Genomic DNA, 16,729 nt, shown 5'->3' with positions numbered 1-16,729 from the left:
CTAAGAAGTAAGGGGTGATCTGCCGTGTCAAAAGCTGCAGAAAGGTCAAGGAGGATGAGGATTGAGGATTGCTTAGCATAGCGAGCAGTGAGGAGAGAGTTGAAGATATAGGTGAGGGCATTCTCAGTGGAGTGTTTAGGGCGGAAACCAGACTGGGAGGTGGGGGGGGGAGGAGGGAGTGGGATGAGACAAAGGCAGAGAGTTGAGAGTAGAAGGTGCCGGGGAAAAGCATATATATTTCCTACCTCATGGTCTCTAACTACACTTCACGGCTGGAACTTACACTGCCTCTTGTCAGAAACAATTTGAGGGACCTTGATGCATGAGTGATCATGGGTACAGGGTACGTCGCACTAAGGGATAGTATTAGTCACGCCCTGTCAACTTCCACTAGATGTTGGCTTATGCAAAGCATGTGAATCTAAGCAGATACAAGCATCAGAAGTACAATTACGGTGAGTAATGTATCCCATATCGTTGCATCTCTTTACTCATAAGCCTTAAAGTCCATCAAAACATAGCATGAAGCACATTTTATCATTTTCGCATTTTCTGTTATCTGTTTACAGATCATGGGGTTTCTTCTTTTTTTTTCATGGCACCTTTTGAACAATTCTTTTGTTTGTCTCTAATGTTTACACCAAAACAGTACTTTTTTAAAACACTTTTTATTAGCATTTTTCCATAACAGCAACCACAACACCCAAAGATATCCCACAGCTGCCTCCCTCCCTCCCTTACTCGTGTATACAGGTTACTCCATAAGGGCCTCTTCTGCCCCATGGTTCACGGCAGGCGTCATTCATGTTCTGTAGTTCCACTGAGGCTGGCCGATTCTGCTGCGACTCTCCTGGTCCTGAACGCCCCATCTCCCCTCATCATTCCCACCTCCCTTATCTAGCAGGTAATCCTTCATGGCAGTCTTAGGCCATTGGCTTTCGACAAATCATTCAACAGTTGGGTCCAATGTATTGTCACTCCTTCCCCTTCCGTCTCAGTTTCTGCACCCTGCAGTATTGCCAGTTCCGCCATTCCAATATGCCCCCCCAAACCCCCCCCCCCCCCCCCCCCAACCTACGGACATGTGCCTTGTGGGCGCTTCCACACTATAGCTACCCGGAATTTACGAGTAATAGTAGAAATCGGACCATCCTATTCTGTATTTTGCCTCCACCCCCCCCCCCCCCCCCGGGGGAGTTCCACAAATGCATGTTCCCGGGTTCCGTCTAATTTGGTCCCCACCCCCTTAACTACCTTATCCCAATACTCAGCTTTTACTCCACACTCCCAGATCATGTGCCAGAATCCTGCCGGGCCTCTGCTGCACCTGGGGCACTCATCAGACAAATCCTTATTCATTGCCCGCAACCTAACTGGGGTTACATATATCTTGTGTATGATGTTATGTTAAATTGGACCAGTTGAAATCGGGCATTGTGTAATATCTTCCGGACCAATTCCCATATCTGTGCCCACTCCTTTTACGATATCTGGTACCTCATATCCACCTCCCATTTTTCCTTCACCTTTGGGTTCCCCTTCCTGTAGGGCAGAGGTCTTCAAACTGTGGGGGGGGGCACGGCCGCATCCCGGGGTGGGGGGGGGGGGTGTGCGAGAGCCCAGCATGAAATGTAAAATAAATAAATAAAACATATTTTTGATTTTTTGTTAGATTGGAGGAAATGGGCGGGGGCAGCTCACATGGTCAGACTGGACCATAAAATGGCTTTAGGGACCAATGAAAAAGTGGCCAGCAGTTGCAAATGGATATCCAGTCCTTTATTCATAGACTGTTTGACTAGGACCCAAAGGGGTGTTTTTTTGTTCAAATGTAAACAAATGGTGATATTTAAAGAATATTTATTCAGCAACAATGGTCAAAACTACTAGCTGTAAATTGAAGCAACTCCACATACTGGCCCACATTGGCCAAAAAAGTGTCCCATTTTGACTGGCCTACACTAGCATTTTGCATTTTTGGTACGGTCATCGCCCTATTGCCCTGTAGTCCAGTCCAAGTGTGGCGGCTCATCCATAATGGGTGAGAGGGCATCTACCCACTGGCCCCCTGACCCATTATGGAGGAGCCAAGGAGCCAGCCCAGTGAAACACTGAGCACTCCTTCTGCTGCTTTTTCCAGCAGAGGGAGTGCTCCTGAGCTGGCTGAACTCTCAAAGGGTTTACACAGTTTGCCTTTGACAGTTCAGTTCCCCAGCTGTACATGATCACTGAGCCATGCAACGCTGGGAGGAGGGGGGGCGTTGCATAGCTCATTGGAAATGCTGGCTGCGGCACTGCATGTATGTATGTGCGAGGGGGTGCTCCTGCGTCTCCTCGCACATACAGGCAGAGCAACCTGGAGCAGGGAATTTTAGCAACCACGCGCAGGCCTCTGCAGAAGGTACGGTTATGGTGATTTATTTTTTATTTAATGTGTATGGATGAATGTATGATTGTGTTAAGGGACTGTGGTGGGAGCAAGATGGGCGGGAGCACTGGGATAGTGGTGGGAAACATTCATATGGCACATTTGGGGGGGGGGGCAGCCTGCCCAAATTTTGCTCAGGGGGGGGCCCAGGCCAAAAATGTTTGAAGACCGCTGCTGTAGGGCTTTATGGATCCGTGCCCTGCCCCCCATTTGGTCCAGCAGTACACGCAGCAATAGACTCGTTTCCGGTTCCTCCGGGACTCTCACCCAGATTTCTACCAGCCTCCGGACCACCTCTCATACGCCAGAAAGAGGCCCTGTGGCAGTCCGAACTTCAGACACCGTTCCTCACAGGTAAGCAGCTCCCCCCCCTCAAATAGATCTCACACCCCTGTTCTCGAAGCCTCTGTATTCCTGCCCTTCAGATCGCCTGTCGGAGTCTCTGATCCATGCCCCATGGAAGTTTACCATCATACAAACCCCCCGGGTCCTCTCGTGCCAACATACTTCTTCCACGCCACCCCCTTACTGCCTAAAACACAATGGACCTACCTTTGTACCCATTGGATACCACAACAGCTCCCCCAGAGCCACCCCCACCCCCACCCCCACCCGTCCCGCCCCTACCCAAAACCCTCAGCTGATCCCATAGCAACACATACTGTAATTGTGCTGCTATAAAATATTTCTCATATTCTGGTAGACCCAATCCACCTGCCATCCTAGATTTTTTGTAGTACTGCTGGTGATACCCTCCTACTCCCTGTATTCCACGAAAGCTCCCCCACCTTGCTATCCAGCATTTTGAATCCCTGCTTCCATCTCCTGCTGCAGAAACGCCGCCAGTGGCTCTAGGGCCAAGGCAAATAGAATTGGGGAAGCTGCACACCTTTGCCGTGTACCCCTGCCCAAATCCCATGAGCCAGACACCCAGTTATTGGTCCGCACCATTGCCATTGGTTTGCTATATAGCAAGCCCAACCATCTACAGATGATTTCCCTAAATCCGAATTCCCTTAGTACTGGAAATATCCACTTCCATTTCAGCGAATCCAACGCTTTCATGGCGTCAAAGGAGGCTATCGCCATGTCTTGTTACTGTGTCTTCACTTGGTCCATAACATGATGGATGCGAATAATGTTGCCGGAGGTATTCCTACACCAATAAACCCACATTGGTCTGGGTGGACAAGTTGCAGCGCTACCTCCGCCAGCCTGGTTGCTATAATTTTCCCCAGAATTTTCTCTTCAACATTTAGTAAGGATATAGGCCGATACGCCATACAATCCAACGGGTCCTTCCCTTCCTTCAAAATCACTGCCTCTTAGATTCCGGGAGGTGTCCTTTCTGAAATGATTCCTCATACACCTTCTGGAGTTGCAGGGCTAGGAGGTCAACAAATGGAGTATCTATACAGGAGAGCCTTCACTACCAGGCGCCGTGCCTCTCCTCATATTGCGGATCGCCCAACGAATATCCCCCCTCCTCAATTGGGGCTTCCAATTCCTCACATCCTCCCCTAATTTCGGTAAGTGTACTAATTCCATAAGATCTTCCAAATCTACATACCAATTCTCACTTGTGTATAGTTCCCTATAGAATGCTGCAAAGACTTCATTGATCCTCTCTTGAGTAACCACTATCTCTCCCGATTTTGGTTCTAATTTGGGTAATTACCTGACTCTGGTTCTCTCTGCTAATCAGCAAGGCCAATAACTTTCCCGCCTTATTCCCCTCCCCATGCAATCGAACATCCTGCTTACTATTATCAACAAGTGTCAGATCCGCCAGAGTCTTATGGTGGAGCTCAAGCTTCTCTGCCAACTTTCCCCCACTTGGGCACCCCTTGCCGCCTCCCTGGCTAGTTCCGCCACCTGGGCTTCCGTCCGTTGCAGCATGTCTAGTAGCCGCTTTCACATGCCTACTGTCATGGAGAGGCACATGCATCTTAGATTTGCCTTAAAGGCCTCCCAGAGCGACTCCATTGACACCACTGATCCCTCATTCAATTGAAAGTGGGTTTCAATACCTTTGCGAAGTTCGTTGACAAACGCCCCATCCCCTAATGCCTCTTTTTGCATTCGCCCCAACAGTCGGGGAGATCCTCCGTTAGTCCTGAATAGTTTAACCACTAAGGGGGAGTGGTCTGACAGGGTGCGCCCCAGATACTCTGGCTCCTCAAAGAGCTGATAATATTCCCTCCCTGTTGAGGTAGTCCAGGCGAAACATGCACTCCGTAATAGTAGGAGAACCCCATTTCCTCACCATGCCTTTCCCTCCATATCTCCACCAGGTCAAGTTCCTCCATCACCCTATGGCGTGACGTCGTGTGCTTTTTAGTGGGCCCCTTGCCCCCAGATCCATCCAGGCATTAATTCAAGTGACAATTAAAGTCCCCTCCCCACAATCATTTCTCCTCTATATGCCCCCACCATGCGTAGGACGGACAGTTAATACTCGTCAATATTCGGCGCATATGGGTTAACAAGCAGATTGCACAACCTTCCATAGACCCACTATGGCCACCGTTCTCCCTACCTCATCTTTCAACACTGGTTCCACCTTTAGTGGTATCCCTTTAGCTACCCAGATGAGCACTCCCCTTGCTTTAGTTGAGTAAGTCGTCCTGTATACCTGTCCTCCCCATCATTTTTGCCCCTTACCCATATGTGTCTCCTGTATCAGAGCGACTTGTATTCCATGTTGTTTTCAGGAATTCTCCCACCCTCCGTCTCTTCTGGCTCGTTCCCAATCCCCGGACATTCCATGTCCCAATTTCTAGGCCTCTCAGCCTACCCATCTAAACTGCTGGAACCACATTCCCAGGATTGCCTTCCTTTCCCTTCCGGGGGCCCTCCCCCTTGATCCATCCCCCTTCTGTCGCCAGTCCCCATTCCCAACCCGATTACTGGTACCACGCTATTCCTTTTTTGCTGCCGTTACAGGCCCTTTACCTCCTCCCTGTCTCTTAACCCTATCCCTGCTAACACCCGTCTCCAACCCCAACTCCCCCTTACTCCCTCCCACCCTACTCCCTTCACCCCCCCACCCCAAGTATCTTCCATGGGCATCTCCCCCTTGGGTCCCATCCCAAACCGTGTTAACCGGACGTCACCCCTTGGGGTGTCATCCCACCTCTCCCAGTATGTAGACCCCCTGACCGACTCTCCCCACTTCCCCCTCCTCCCTCGTGGGTGGTAGCCAATGGCGTCGGGTATTTGGGGGGGGGGGTGCCTCATATTGACCCCGCCTCACCTGCTCAAACCCCTATTCTGGTTCTCCTGTCCATCCCTGGGTGCCTCTTCCTGCCTTGCGGTCCTTTCGGATCAATCCTTTGCTTCAGGCTGTGTTCCCTCCGATTCCCCTTGGTGTTGCGAATTCTCCTTGTGTGGCGAAGAATCCAACCATTCCCACACCTCTTTCAGGGAGGTAAAGAACCACAACTTACATCTAGAGATTACTTTCAGTTTAGCCGGGAAAAACATCATGTATTTCAAGTTCAACTCCCGAAGCCGTCTCACTGCATCGTATGTCCTCCTCTGCCACTGTACTTCCAGTGTAAAGTCCGGGAAGATGCTCAGTTTCGGGTTCCTAATTTCGTAAAAGCCTGTTTTGCGAGCCTCCTGTAAAATGGCATCACAATCACAAATTCATAATCTTGGCCACCTTGACTCTCGGCGGAGCGCCCGCAGGAGGGACCCTGCCTGGCACCCTGTGCGCTCTTTCCACCGTACAGAACTTCGATGGGCCCTTGATCCCCAACACGTTCAGGACCACATTCTCTACCACATTCTCTACAAGCAGTTCTGCACAGGGTCCCTCCTCTCTCCCTCACACTCCGAGTTGGCGCGCGAGGGAGAAGATCCTATATGAAATGGCAGACCGACAAGTGTTGCGTGAGATCTTTGAAGCCATAATGTCAGAAATGGTTGGAACTGTTTGCATGAATCGCGGTGCTGGGGCTTCAGGTAAGGCACTTTCCAGAACTGCCAGTCCTGGAAATATGCAGTGCATTAACATCTGTAGTTCTTCCATACACCTATAAGTCAGACGTTGTCAACAACACCGGGGTGCCCAATTCCAAGTTGTAAGCTACTAGGCAGCCCTAGAACTCACTCACTCAATTTTGTAAATGGAGTTCGCACACAATTTGTTACTCGCCAAAAGTCCATTTCACTAGCAAGTGGTGAGTGCGAAAGCATTTTGTACTGCGAAGAACACTACACATTTGCAGTCAAGGCTGGTGATTTCACGATCAAAGGGACTGGCAGGGAAACTATCGGCGGCAGTCATGTTATGGCACTCGGAATTGTTGAATTTCGGGACATGAAAATACAAATTATCTCTGGATATGATAAATGAGAATGTCTCTTGATACTTATTTTCTAAGCACCCGTTAACCCAGTACATTCGCTTTGTAGTTTCAAGTAACTACAATATATTTGGTGGCTTGTTCATAAAATGACCATGCATGGTAGTTTTTAAAAATCGAAGTGTCATTTGGTGGTTTCATTGTGTAATGCACGCTAAATTTACGTGAGTGCACGTTAAGTAAAGCTTCTTTTGGACAATTGGGCCACGTAATTGGACCCATCTCTTCAATATCTATCCTGGCCCACTCCCTGCACATGGTTCCATGTGATAATTGTGCCGCAAAAATATCGCGATACAAAAATATTGCCATATTTTTGCGGCAAAATGCACAATGGACCCTGCATCATTTTTTAATGTGCGGGGGACACCCCCGCTCCCACATAATATCCCCATTAAAAATATGGCCTATGGCGAACCAAACAGCGATATTTTTGTTGGGGATATTAATACCTGATAACCTGCACGCCACACCAGCTTCATCTGTTGAAACTATGCAGATGGCACTCGGGTGATCCTCCACGTTTCGGATCTCTCATCATGCCTCTGATATGGACCACTGGATGACGCCCCACCAATACCTCTGCAACCCTGAAAAAACAAATCCTTGTGTACAGTAAAACCATGCCCCTTAATTTTATTGTGCATTTGTTAGGTGCTTATACAACAAGTAATCCAACAGCGGCTGTGAGATTAGCAGAGGGAAGGATGGGGGTGAAAAGGAAGCTCCTGAGGAGCTTCCGGAATTTGAGGCGGTTCCACTCAAGAGGAAGCTGGAGGCTGTTCTGTAAGAGGGAGTCGGCTGAGGAAAGTGATTGCTACTGACTCTCTGTTTAGTGAAACGCTTGACAGTTGCTACCAGCGGAACATAGATGTCTAGAGGAGAGTATTTAGCAAGAGCAAGTTGCAGATAGTGTGGCATCAACTGGGAGCCAATGAAGAGTATTAGAGAAGGGGTGTGGTCCCTGGACTTGAAGCCAAGGATAAGTCTGCTGCCCTATTCTGGATTAGCTGGCGGGGTTGCAGAGAGGAGGGTGATAGATTCCAGAGAATGCTATTGCAATAGTTTATCCTAGAGAACACCAGAGCTCTGGTAACTTTGAGCTTCTGTGGAAAGGGAGAATTCCTTTGAAGGAAAGAGTTGGAAGTTGGGCTTCTTGGCCATGTCCTGAATGTGAGGCGGGAAAGGAAAGGAGTCGAAAATGACTCCTAGGTTTCTCCCTTCAGATGGAGAAGGGGGGGGGTGGACCCCAGAGTGAGGAGCAGATAGAGGGAGCCGGGGTCCCAATGGGAATCTAGGCGTTCAAACTTGGGGCCACTCCAAAGAATCAAACGCTGCAGCCTATCTGCTCATTGGCCTCCCACCTAGAAAACCCATCAGACTAACATTAAAGCCATGTGCACTACTCGCACTGCCATCCACAACACCAGCTGAATTTAGAAGTGTGCTCAATCGACTTTTTGTGAATGTCGAATTAAAAGTGCGCCCAATAAACTCTGTGAAAGCTGAATTTAGAAGTGCATTAGAAGTTGAATTTAGAAGTGTGCCCAATAACCTCTCTGTGAATCTAGAAGTGTCCCAATTGCCCCTCTGTGAAAGCTGAACTTAGAAATGTACCCAATAGCCTCTCTGTGAAAGTTGCATTTAGAAGTGCATTTAGAAGTGCGCCCAATAGCTTCCAGGTGAAAATTGGACAAAAATGGGGCAGACGGGAGTGCTTGCCTGGGGCAGACGGGAGTGCTTGCTGCGGATAGGAGTGCATGGAGCAGACTGGAGCACATAGAATTGCGTGAGGTATATAGTATGGTTTGGAATGCAGAGATCATTTGAAAGAGCATATAACCCATCATATCACACCACCACGCTTACTCTCTCCTTACATCACCACTCAACTAGAACACAGATACTATGACACCATTCGGTATAACTGTTCTCATACCAACATCCGCCGCTCACTCCACATCATTCTAAGTAAACACTGCTGGTTACACACCCCCCAGCCAGGCGTTCTCCTCGGGCCTAACGCAGCCACATCCGGTCTGGATAAATCCTGCCAGAACAAACACATACTCCTGGTCTCTCAACCACCACACCTACCGCTAAGAAGCTGCTATTACACGAATACTGCACAAGCTGCACACATACCCGGTGCTCACACGCACCTTTTGACTCCCTCTACTCTCTACTGATCTGAACTTCGGTTCCCAAGGCCGTTCAACCTACCAGCCCCTTCAGACATACCAGTGGTATATAAGGCGCTATATAAATGCAAAATAACCTAACATAACCCCGACCAGCCTGATGTTGCTGCGCCTAGAGCGCCCCTCTGCGTCCTCTGCTCTCATCTCCAGGGTTCTTGTCGCTCCCACCAGGCCTGCCACCTGGTTTTTGAGGGTCTGGATGTCGTCATCAACTGCACTGACCCTCTGCACCACCTCTCTGACCAGGAAGACATCTGCCCCAACTTCCTTAATACTCACTTCCAGGGAGACTTTGGACGACTATCGCCTCCAACAGAGCATCTAGGGTCACTCCTCCTCCACCTGTTGCCCCATCCTCTCCAGTCCGGTTCGCTCCCAAATGTTTTTGCGGTGTGCCCCTCATTTCGACATACTTTTCCATTTTCTGCTGTCTTTTCACAATCGTTGCCCCGGGACTGCTTCCGCCTAGCGTTATGCCCACTTACAGCCAGGATCTGCAAATTGCCCAGGGGTAGACAAGCTGTGTGCCCTGGCGCACAGCCCAGGACCAGCCCTTCACTCCACCTGCAGGGTGTACCAGCTTCCTATGTCGCAGGGATCTCTCCACGATGTTCGGATATTCATGCAGCTTGTTATGGGACACTGGAATTTGGGCACGTCTCCTGTTGCTTTATACACACTTCCTTTTCATGCACTGCAGGCTGGGAATGTGTCTTATGGCCAGCCCCCCCCCCACCCTGTTTTGCTGTGCATAGGCCCCAAGGGGGGGGAGGGAGTTTGATTCCAATGCCACTTAAAATCCAGTCTCTCCCCAGGTGCACTGTCGAGAGTCTTATCCCCCTCCACTATGGCTGGCTTCCTCCACTCAGCCGCCAGTGTTGCTGCGGCTCCCCTGAGCGCAGTTAGTGGCCCGATCTGGGTACTCTTGCGCTATTCCCCATCCGTCCCAAAAGGCATATTAATGTCAACTCCTCCCGGGGTCCCACCAAGCTCGAGGCTCTCTTGGCGGTGCCCCCGACGCTCAATGTGTGCGCAGGCTTTCCCCTTTCCCGTTTGCCGCTGCACTGCCCCAGCCCCCGGGCTGCCGCCTCCTGGTTGTCTCCGCCTTGGCACGCCGCACTCTGTCATGTGCGCTGTTGGGGAGCATTGCTGCAGGCCCTTCCCCTCAGGCCTATATCAGCAGCTCCGCTGGGAGGTAGTCGCAGCCTCTCCTGGTACTTGTGGGGAGCACCTCCAGTCAGGGCTGCACCCCTGATATTTCAGAGAGTATCTCTCTCTCTTCTCCCCTCTTAGTGCGAGCCGTTCCGCTCACTGTACATGTCTCGCCGACATGCAGCTTCGTCCTCCGGTCGGGGACGTTCCACTACACCCTCCTCAGATCATCGAGCTGTGGTGGCCATTTTAACATCGTAGTCCGCGGCGCCTCCCGGCCTCTTCTCCCCACTCCCTCCGTGTGAGGGCTCTCTGGGTCCCTGCAACCAGTTGTATGTGACCCACAGTTCTGCAGGCTTCTTCACCCTATAACAGATTCACTTTTAGGGTGTAGGTCAATTCTTTTTTTGTATTTTTTTTATTTTGGTCTTTTTTTTTCTCTCCAGGATATGAGCCGGTGGAGCAGGAGCTCTGCAAAGCTACATGCTCCTCGCACGTCGGCTGGCCACGCCACCGCAAAACCATACATGTGAAGTATAAAATGTCCACTTTGCCCCAGGACTAGTGGATAGTTTTCAAAGTTGGGATCACTTGTGACTTATTTGGACATCCTGTAGTTCCCTGTAGTTCCTTCTATTTAGTGAGTTACCAGCTGATATTTGCCTAGACTATCTCGCGTGTGCACAAGACATCCCCTGTGCTTTTTGTCAGACAATTTCTAGCTAGGTGGTTATAACTCGTACCTTAACCATTCAGCTGTTCTGTTGCTGTCTGAAGTTTGCTCTTGCACAGTATAAACAAACCTACTCATTGACAGTGCTCTAGTCTCAGTAGACCACGTCTGGGGATACAACCCATAGTCTAGGAGAGTTCCTGCCCCCTTGCATTTAGAAACTGAGTTGAGACTAGTTGAGATTCTGGAAATTGTGAACCGGTCTTTCCTCATGTGTAAGTGCGAATAAGGTTGCTTGCCTACTTTTCCCTCATCCTGGTAAGTTCTTCTGGCCTACATGTGTGCCAAAAACATTTCCCTAACTATGTGAGCTTTTTTAAACTGATGGATTGTAGAGAAGAAATGTGTATACATTTCTGATGCTTGTGAATCTGCTTAGAATCCCATGCTGTGCATGTAGTCCGACATCTAGTGGAAATTACAAAGTAATGCATCTTACTTTCGAAGAGCGAAAGGGGGCGTCGACATGGGCGTGACTGTAACTATCCCTAACGTGACGTGACGTGTAGTGTACCCAAAATCCCTCAAACGTCTGGGTCCCCCAGATAGTTTTTTTCTGTTAACCTAGTTGGTCACCTATACAGAGTTCGCAAGAGTTAATATTGCTTAATTTGTCCCCACAACCGAAGGTTGTCTAGTCTCCCGACTATTCTCAACGACTGTCTCGTGGGCTTCCTGCCGCCAAAGACATCCTCTACTGCGCGGCAACTGTCGACCACGTGGTCTTGGCCCTCCGGCCAGGCCCTTACAGTGGGGACCTGGGTTTATTATTCTCTGAGAATGTATTTCCTTGCCCAGGAATGCCCAGACTTCGCGCACAGGTTCCCCCAGCCAGGCCCCAAGGAAAACGCTCTATGGATGAGCTGGTCAGGGAAATTTGCTTACGCTCCCCCCACCCCCCCAACTCCTCATGAGGAAAGCAAGAACCGATGACGTTCATCCTAGTTGCTCCTATTTGGACAAGACAAACGTGGTCCACAGCTACGCAAACTGGCGATCTGCAATCCCATCAAGCTCCCGTGCCTGTACAACCTACTCTCCCAGCACGAGGGACTAACGGTGCACCCACAACCACACTCAATGAACTTGGCAGCATGGCTCCTGAAGTCATAGAGTTCGGGCATCTCAATCTACCGCAAAGATGCATGGATATCTTGAAAGAATCAACAAAACCAAACGCAAGGCACTGTTATTTTGACAAATCGAGAAGATTCGTAATTTGGTGCCATACTAAGCAGATCAACCCCATAGAATGTACTCCATCAAACATTCTAACCTATATGCTCCACTTGCTAGGTGCGGGATTCGCTTTTAACTCCGTAAAAGGCCACCTGGCGGCCTCGTCAGCCTACACCACTTCCCATAATAAGGTCTGATAGTGGAAGGTACCAGTCATCAAAGCATTTATGGAAGAGGTAAAGAGACTCCACCCTCCAATTTCTAACCCACCGCCAGATTGGGACCTCAATGTGGTACTCGCTAAGCTCATGGGACCCCCATTCGATCCTATGCACAAGTCTAGTCTCAGACACCTGACTTATAAAACTGCCTTCTTAGTAGTTATCACTTCCATAAGAAGGGTTGGTGAAATCCAAGCATTCAGTGCAGGATCCTTTCTTTACTATACATAAGGACAAGCTGGTTTTACGTACTCGTCCTATGTTCTCACCTAAATTCATCTCCAAATTTCATGCCAACGAGTCTATTGAGCTACCGGCTTTCTTCTAGGAGCCCAAAAGCTCTGCTGAGGTCAAACTTCACACACTAGATGTGAGGAGACCGCCAGGCAGAGAAGGTGTCCGCATCTCTAAGAATGCCATCTCTAGGTGGATAGTCAGAGAATAGCACAGTTGGATACATCTATCAGATAAAACACTGGGCCTCATTACGAGTCCGGCGGTAGCTGTGCCGGAAATACCGGCAGGCTGCCGCCGGACCGGTAATAGCATTCCGCCACCGTGATTGCCGGAATCACCAGGGCATTACAACCCCAGTGACCCGATCATTCTGGAGACGGAATTCTGTAAATCCCCATTCCTATGGAGTCCAATAGGACTCCATGGGGATGGGGACCATGGAAACACTGGTTCCGTCTATGACTGAGCCAGTGTTTCCATGTCGGCCTGCAGGCGGGTGGTGTCATTTCCGGAACCGTGTTGCACCTGGATGAAACCCTTTTCTTGGGTTTTTGGCTTTTTCTTTGGCAACTTCAAATGCATTCTCAGGCCTTTCAAAGATGACTGTTCTGTTTTAAACTGGACTTCCTTTGTTTGTGGCCAGGCCCGACTTTCTCTCCCATTGGATGCCTGGCCTAGATGGGCCAATCGGGGCAACCGGGAGGCGACCCGGCACCGGACTACCCCACTTCAAAGGCCCTGTCTACCCCTGTCCACCACAGTATGCCGCTAGCCATCCCTTTCTTGGTCCCATGAGCATTGCCTCTCGCTCCCCCTCCTGCCCCCTGCCAGTGCCCCATGTCCCCCTGTCCCTTGTCAGTGTCCCCATGTCTCCCCTGCCCCCCACCAGTGTCCCCATGTTCCCCCTGCCCCTTGTCAGGGTCTTCATGTTCCCTTGCCCCCCCTTTTTTTACCAATCCCACCCTCACTTTGCCCCTTTTCTTCCCCTCGCCACCTGGGATTGGTCTTCCTTCCCACCCCCACCCCCTCACTGCCTATGCCCCCTCCCTCTCCACCTCCCTTTCCTCCCCTCCTAGGCTACCTCCGTAGCACTTCCAGCACTACCCCAATTGCCGTCAGGCATAGTAATCCGTAGCCGCCTGTCTCACTTTTCTTAGAACTTACTCTTATCATCGTTTCCTTGACCACTGATGCAGCTTGACTGTTCTGCCTTTTTTTCCCCTTCTGTTTCCTCCTCTCCCTCCCACCCCAGCATTATCTTGACCAGTCGTCGACCTTCAATTGATGGTCACTTATTGTGTTCCTATCACCCCTTCTCTTCTCGCCTCTCCCCTCACCCCCCCATCCTTCTCCATCCTCTTGTCACTCTTGCACTGCAACAATTGTCGTAGGCATAGTAATGTTACTGCTAGTTGCCACTTGTACTATCTGTTATGATTTGATAGTTATTGTTCACATTCTGTACTGATTCAAGGACTTGTAAGAATGTACGTGTATTCTCCCTTGTTCCCTCCCTCCTTGAAGCACTTTGAAACACATTGTGTCTAGGCACTATACAAATAATCCCTTTGAACCAATGCACAAGGCTAGCCTTAAAGCACTTGCCTACAAAACTGCCTTCCTGATGACAATCGCCTCTATAAGGAGAGTTGGTGAACTGCAAGCCCTTTCAGTTCAGGACTCATTTGTCATAATTCACAAAGACAAGGTGTTTTTGCGCACACACCCTCACTTTGCACCTAAATTTATCTCAAAGTGCCATGTAAACCAGTCCATAGAACTACCCACCTTTTTCCAGAACCCCACTAAAGTTGCGGAAAGAAGCCTCCACACACTGATGTAAGGAGAGCGATTTACTATCTGGAAAAGACAGACATTAAGCAAAACAAACTAGTTTTTCGTTTCAGTGGCAGCTGGTAGAGAAGGGGACCTTGTCTCTAAATCCGCTATTCCCAAGAGGCTCAAACTGCATCACACTGTTTCACTCTTGCCAAAAGAGATCTACCCTTCACGCCTATAGCACACTACTTGGGGCACAAGGGCTACCATAGCACTCATTGCCAATGTTCCTCTTGATTCCATTTGCAAAGCAGCAACCTGGATTTCTGTACACACCTTTACCCAACACTACTGCCTAGATACACACTCTAGGTCTGATTCTCAGGTGGGACAAGTGGTGCTAAGACATCTTTGTTACTGTTCTTGCACACATCCCACCATCTCTGGATACTGCTTGCTAGTCTATGCACAGCATGTGATTCTAAGCAGATTCACAAGCATCAGAAGACATACACTACTCGCTGTAATAGAATTTCTGATGATTGTATTTTCTTAGATTCACATGCGTCCACCCTTCCTCCTCAAGTGGAGTAGAAGGAACATTGACCTCTTACACTTTCTCTCTTCTGTACTTACATACTCTGACTATAACACTCCCTCACGGCAGAAAAAACGCAACCAGATAGCCCTCGGCGCATGAGGGATTTTGGGTGCACTACACGTCACGTTAGGGATGGTGTTAGTCACACCCATGCCGACGTCCCCTTTCGATCTTCGAAAGAAAAAGGCAATACTCTGTTTTCCACTGATGTCGGACTATATGCACAGCATGTGAACTTAGGCACATACAATCATCAGAAATGCTATTACGGTGAGTGATTCATGTCAGTGCGCTGACAGTTGAAAACAAAAAAAGAAAGTTGCTTCCAATGTACCATGTGTCCATCACTTATGTGGTTGGGACCAATTATTGCAAATCGTGACTGATGTTGAACATCAGTCGCACGTTGTACACCTTTGAATGGCCTGGAGAACTTCTGCTTGTTCGTCTGAGAAGGTTCATAAGCCAACCCTCCTTGGTTAAAGTGATCTTTTGTGGGAGCACAATCACCCTCGGGGGGGGGGGGGCGGGGGCTTGTAGAGGTTGCTGCAGCCAAGGAAAGATTAGGTACCCTCTCTTGCTCCTCTTCCCTGGCCTCAATGTTGTCACCTGCAGTTTCTCCACACGTCTCCCAGTTTACCTTTCCTTTGACCTAGTCATGCAGAGGTTGCACAAACCTATATTGGTACCTTAGCGCTGCTGTGTAAGTGTGCGCACTACAGGTCTTTTGGCTGTCCCCGATGCGAGCCTTGATTACCAGCCAATCCATCTGCTCTGAGACGGTTCTATTTATGCACTCTGGGTTTTATATGCTGCAGGTGGTAATCAAATTGCGTTCTTAGTTAACGGGCCCTAGTTTGTTGAAGTCTTAAAAATGTAACTCTTGTTCATTTGTAGAAGTCATTGCAACTGACCAGGAGGAAGTGGCTTTTAAGGACCTTGATGTTGCAATCCTGGTTGGCTCTATGCCAAGAAGAGAGGGAATGGAGAGGAAAGACCTACTGAAAGCAAATGTGAAAATCTTCAAATCACAGGGTGCTGCTTTGGACAAGTATGCCAAGAAGAGCGTGAAGGTAATTGCTTTGTGTATGTATGTTCCAGCCCTTAAATTGGTGGGTCTTTTTTAACATTTTATTTGTTTTTTATTACTGAATACGTACTTGGCCCCATCCAGTAAGCCTCAGAAATTGATCAACATTTGTTGACTTTGCCTGCTGTGTTCTGTATATGACATTGATGGGCACTAGATTACAACTTTGGAAGCACGGAAGCACTGAAGACTTGGAAGAGTGTGACCTAGGGTCCTGGCCATAATAACCGAAGACCCGGTGCAAACCTTTAAATGCTCTAGGGCTATATAACATTCCTGTGTAAAATCGAGGGATCTGTAGAGTTCTAGCTTTGACTCCGGGTCCACCATGCTACCACTTCCAGTGAATAGAGGTAACTGCAGTTCAGGAAGGGGAATTAAAGGGCAGAGAACTCAACCTGGGGCTTACAAATCGGCAAAATAAAAAAACAATCCCATTCACTTCACTTGTCAGGTTTCCACTTTCATTAATCCTGTCGCTAGTTTGTATTCTGGGAGAATGCTTCTTTAGATGTAACTATAGGTAAATCATTTGTTCCTTTTTATATTGAGTTCACACTGCACTAAACTACCGGGCAATTTTGTAATTTGCTAGCCAATCACTTCCGTTTGTAAGCAATTCTACTTTGTTGTAGACCCTTGTAAGGTAAGATTTTCATAACGATGTTAAATCTCCCTGACCTGTGTCAACCCCAGAACCTTTTGCTGTACTGGTAGATTATTTTTCCTATACCT

The 16,729-nt window shown here is 49.0% G+C and overlaps 1 protein-coding gene across 1 annotated transcript in view; it reads left to right on the top strand.

The window, feature by feature from the left end:
* MDH1 (malate dehydrogenase 1) overlaps positions 1-16,729 on the top strand; it is a 237,330-nt gene that overhangs the window by 93,545 nt on the left and 127,056 nt on the right. Inside the window, exon 4 of the mRNA XM_069608193.1 lies at positions 15,802-15,977. Coding sequence (XP_069464294.1) covers positions 15,802-15,977 — 176 coding nt within the window. The remainder of the gene's footprint in view (positions 1-15,801; positions 15,978-16,729) is intronic.

This window comes from Ambystoma mexicanum, chromosome 4q (assembly GCF_040938575.1).
Source record: "Ambystoma mexicanum isolate Mex_15411 chromosome 4q, UKY_AmexF1_1, whole genome shotgun sequence".
NCBI classification, from domain to species: Eukaryota; Metazoa; Chordata; class Amphibia; order Caudata; family Ambystomatidae; genus Ambystoma; species Ambystoma mexicanum.
This window is presented reverse-complemented; position numbering and strand designations above follow the sequence as displayed.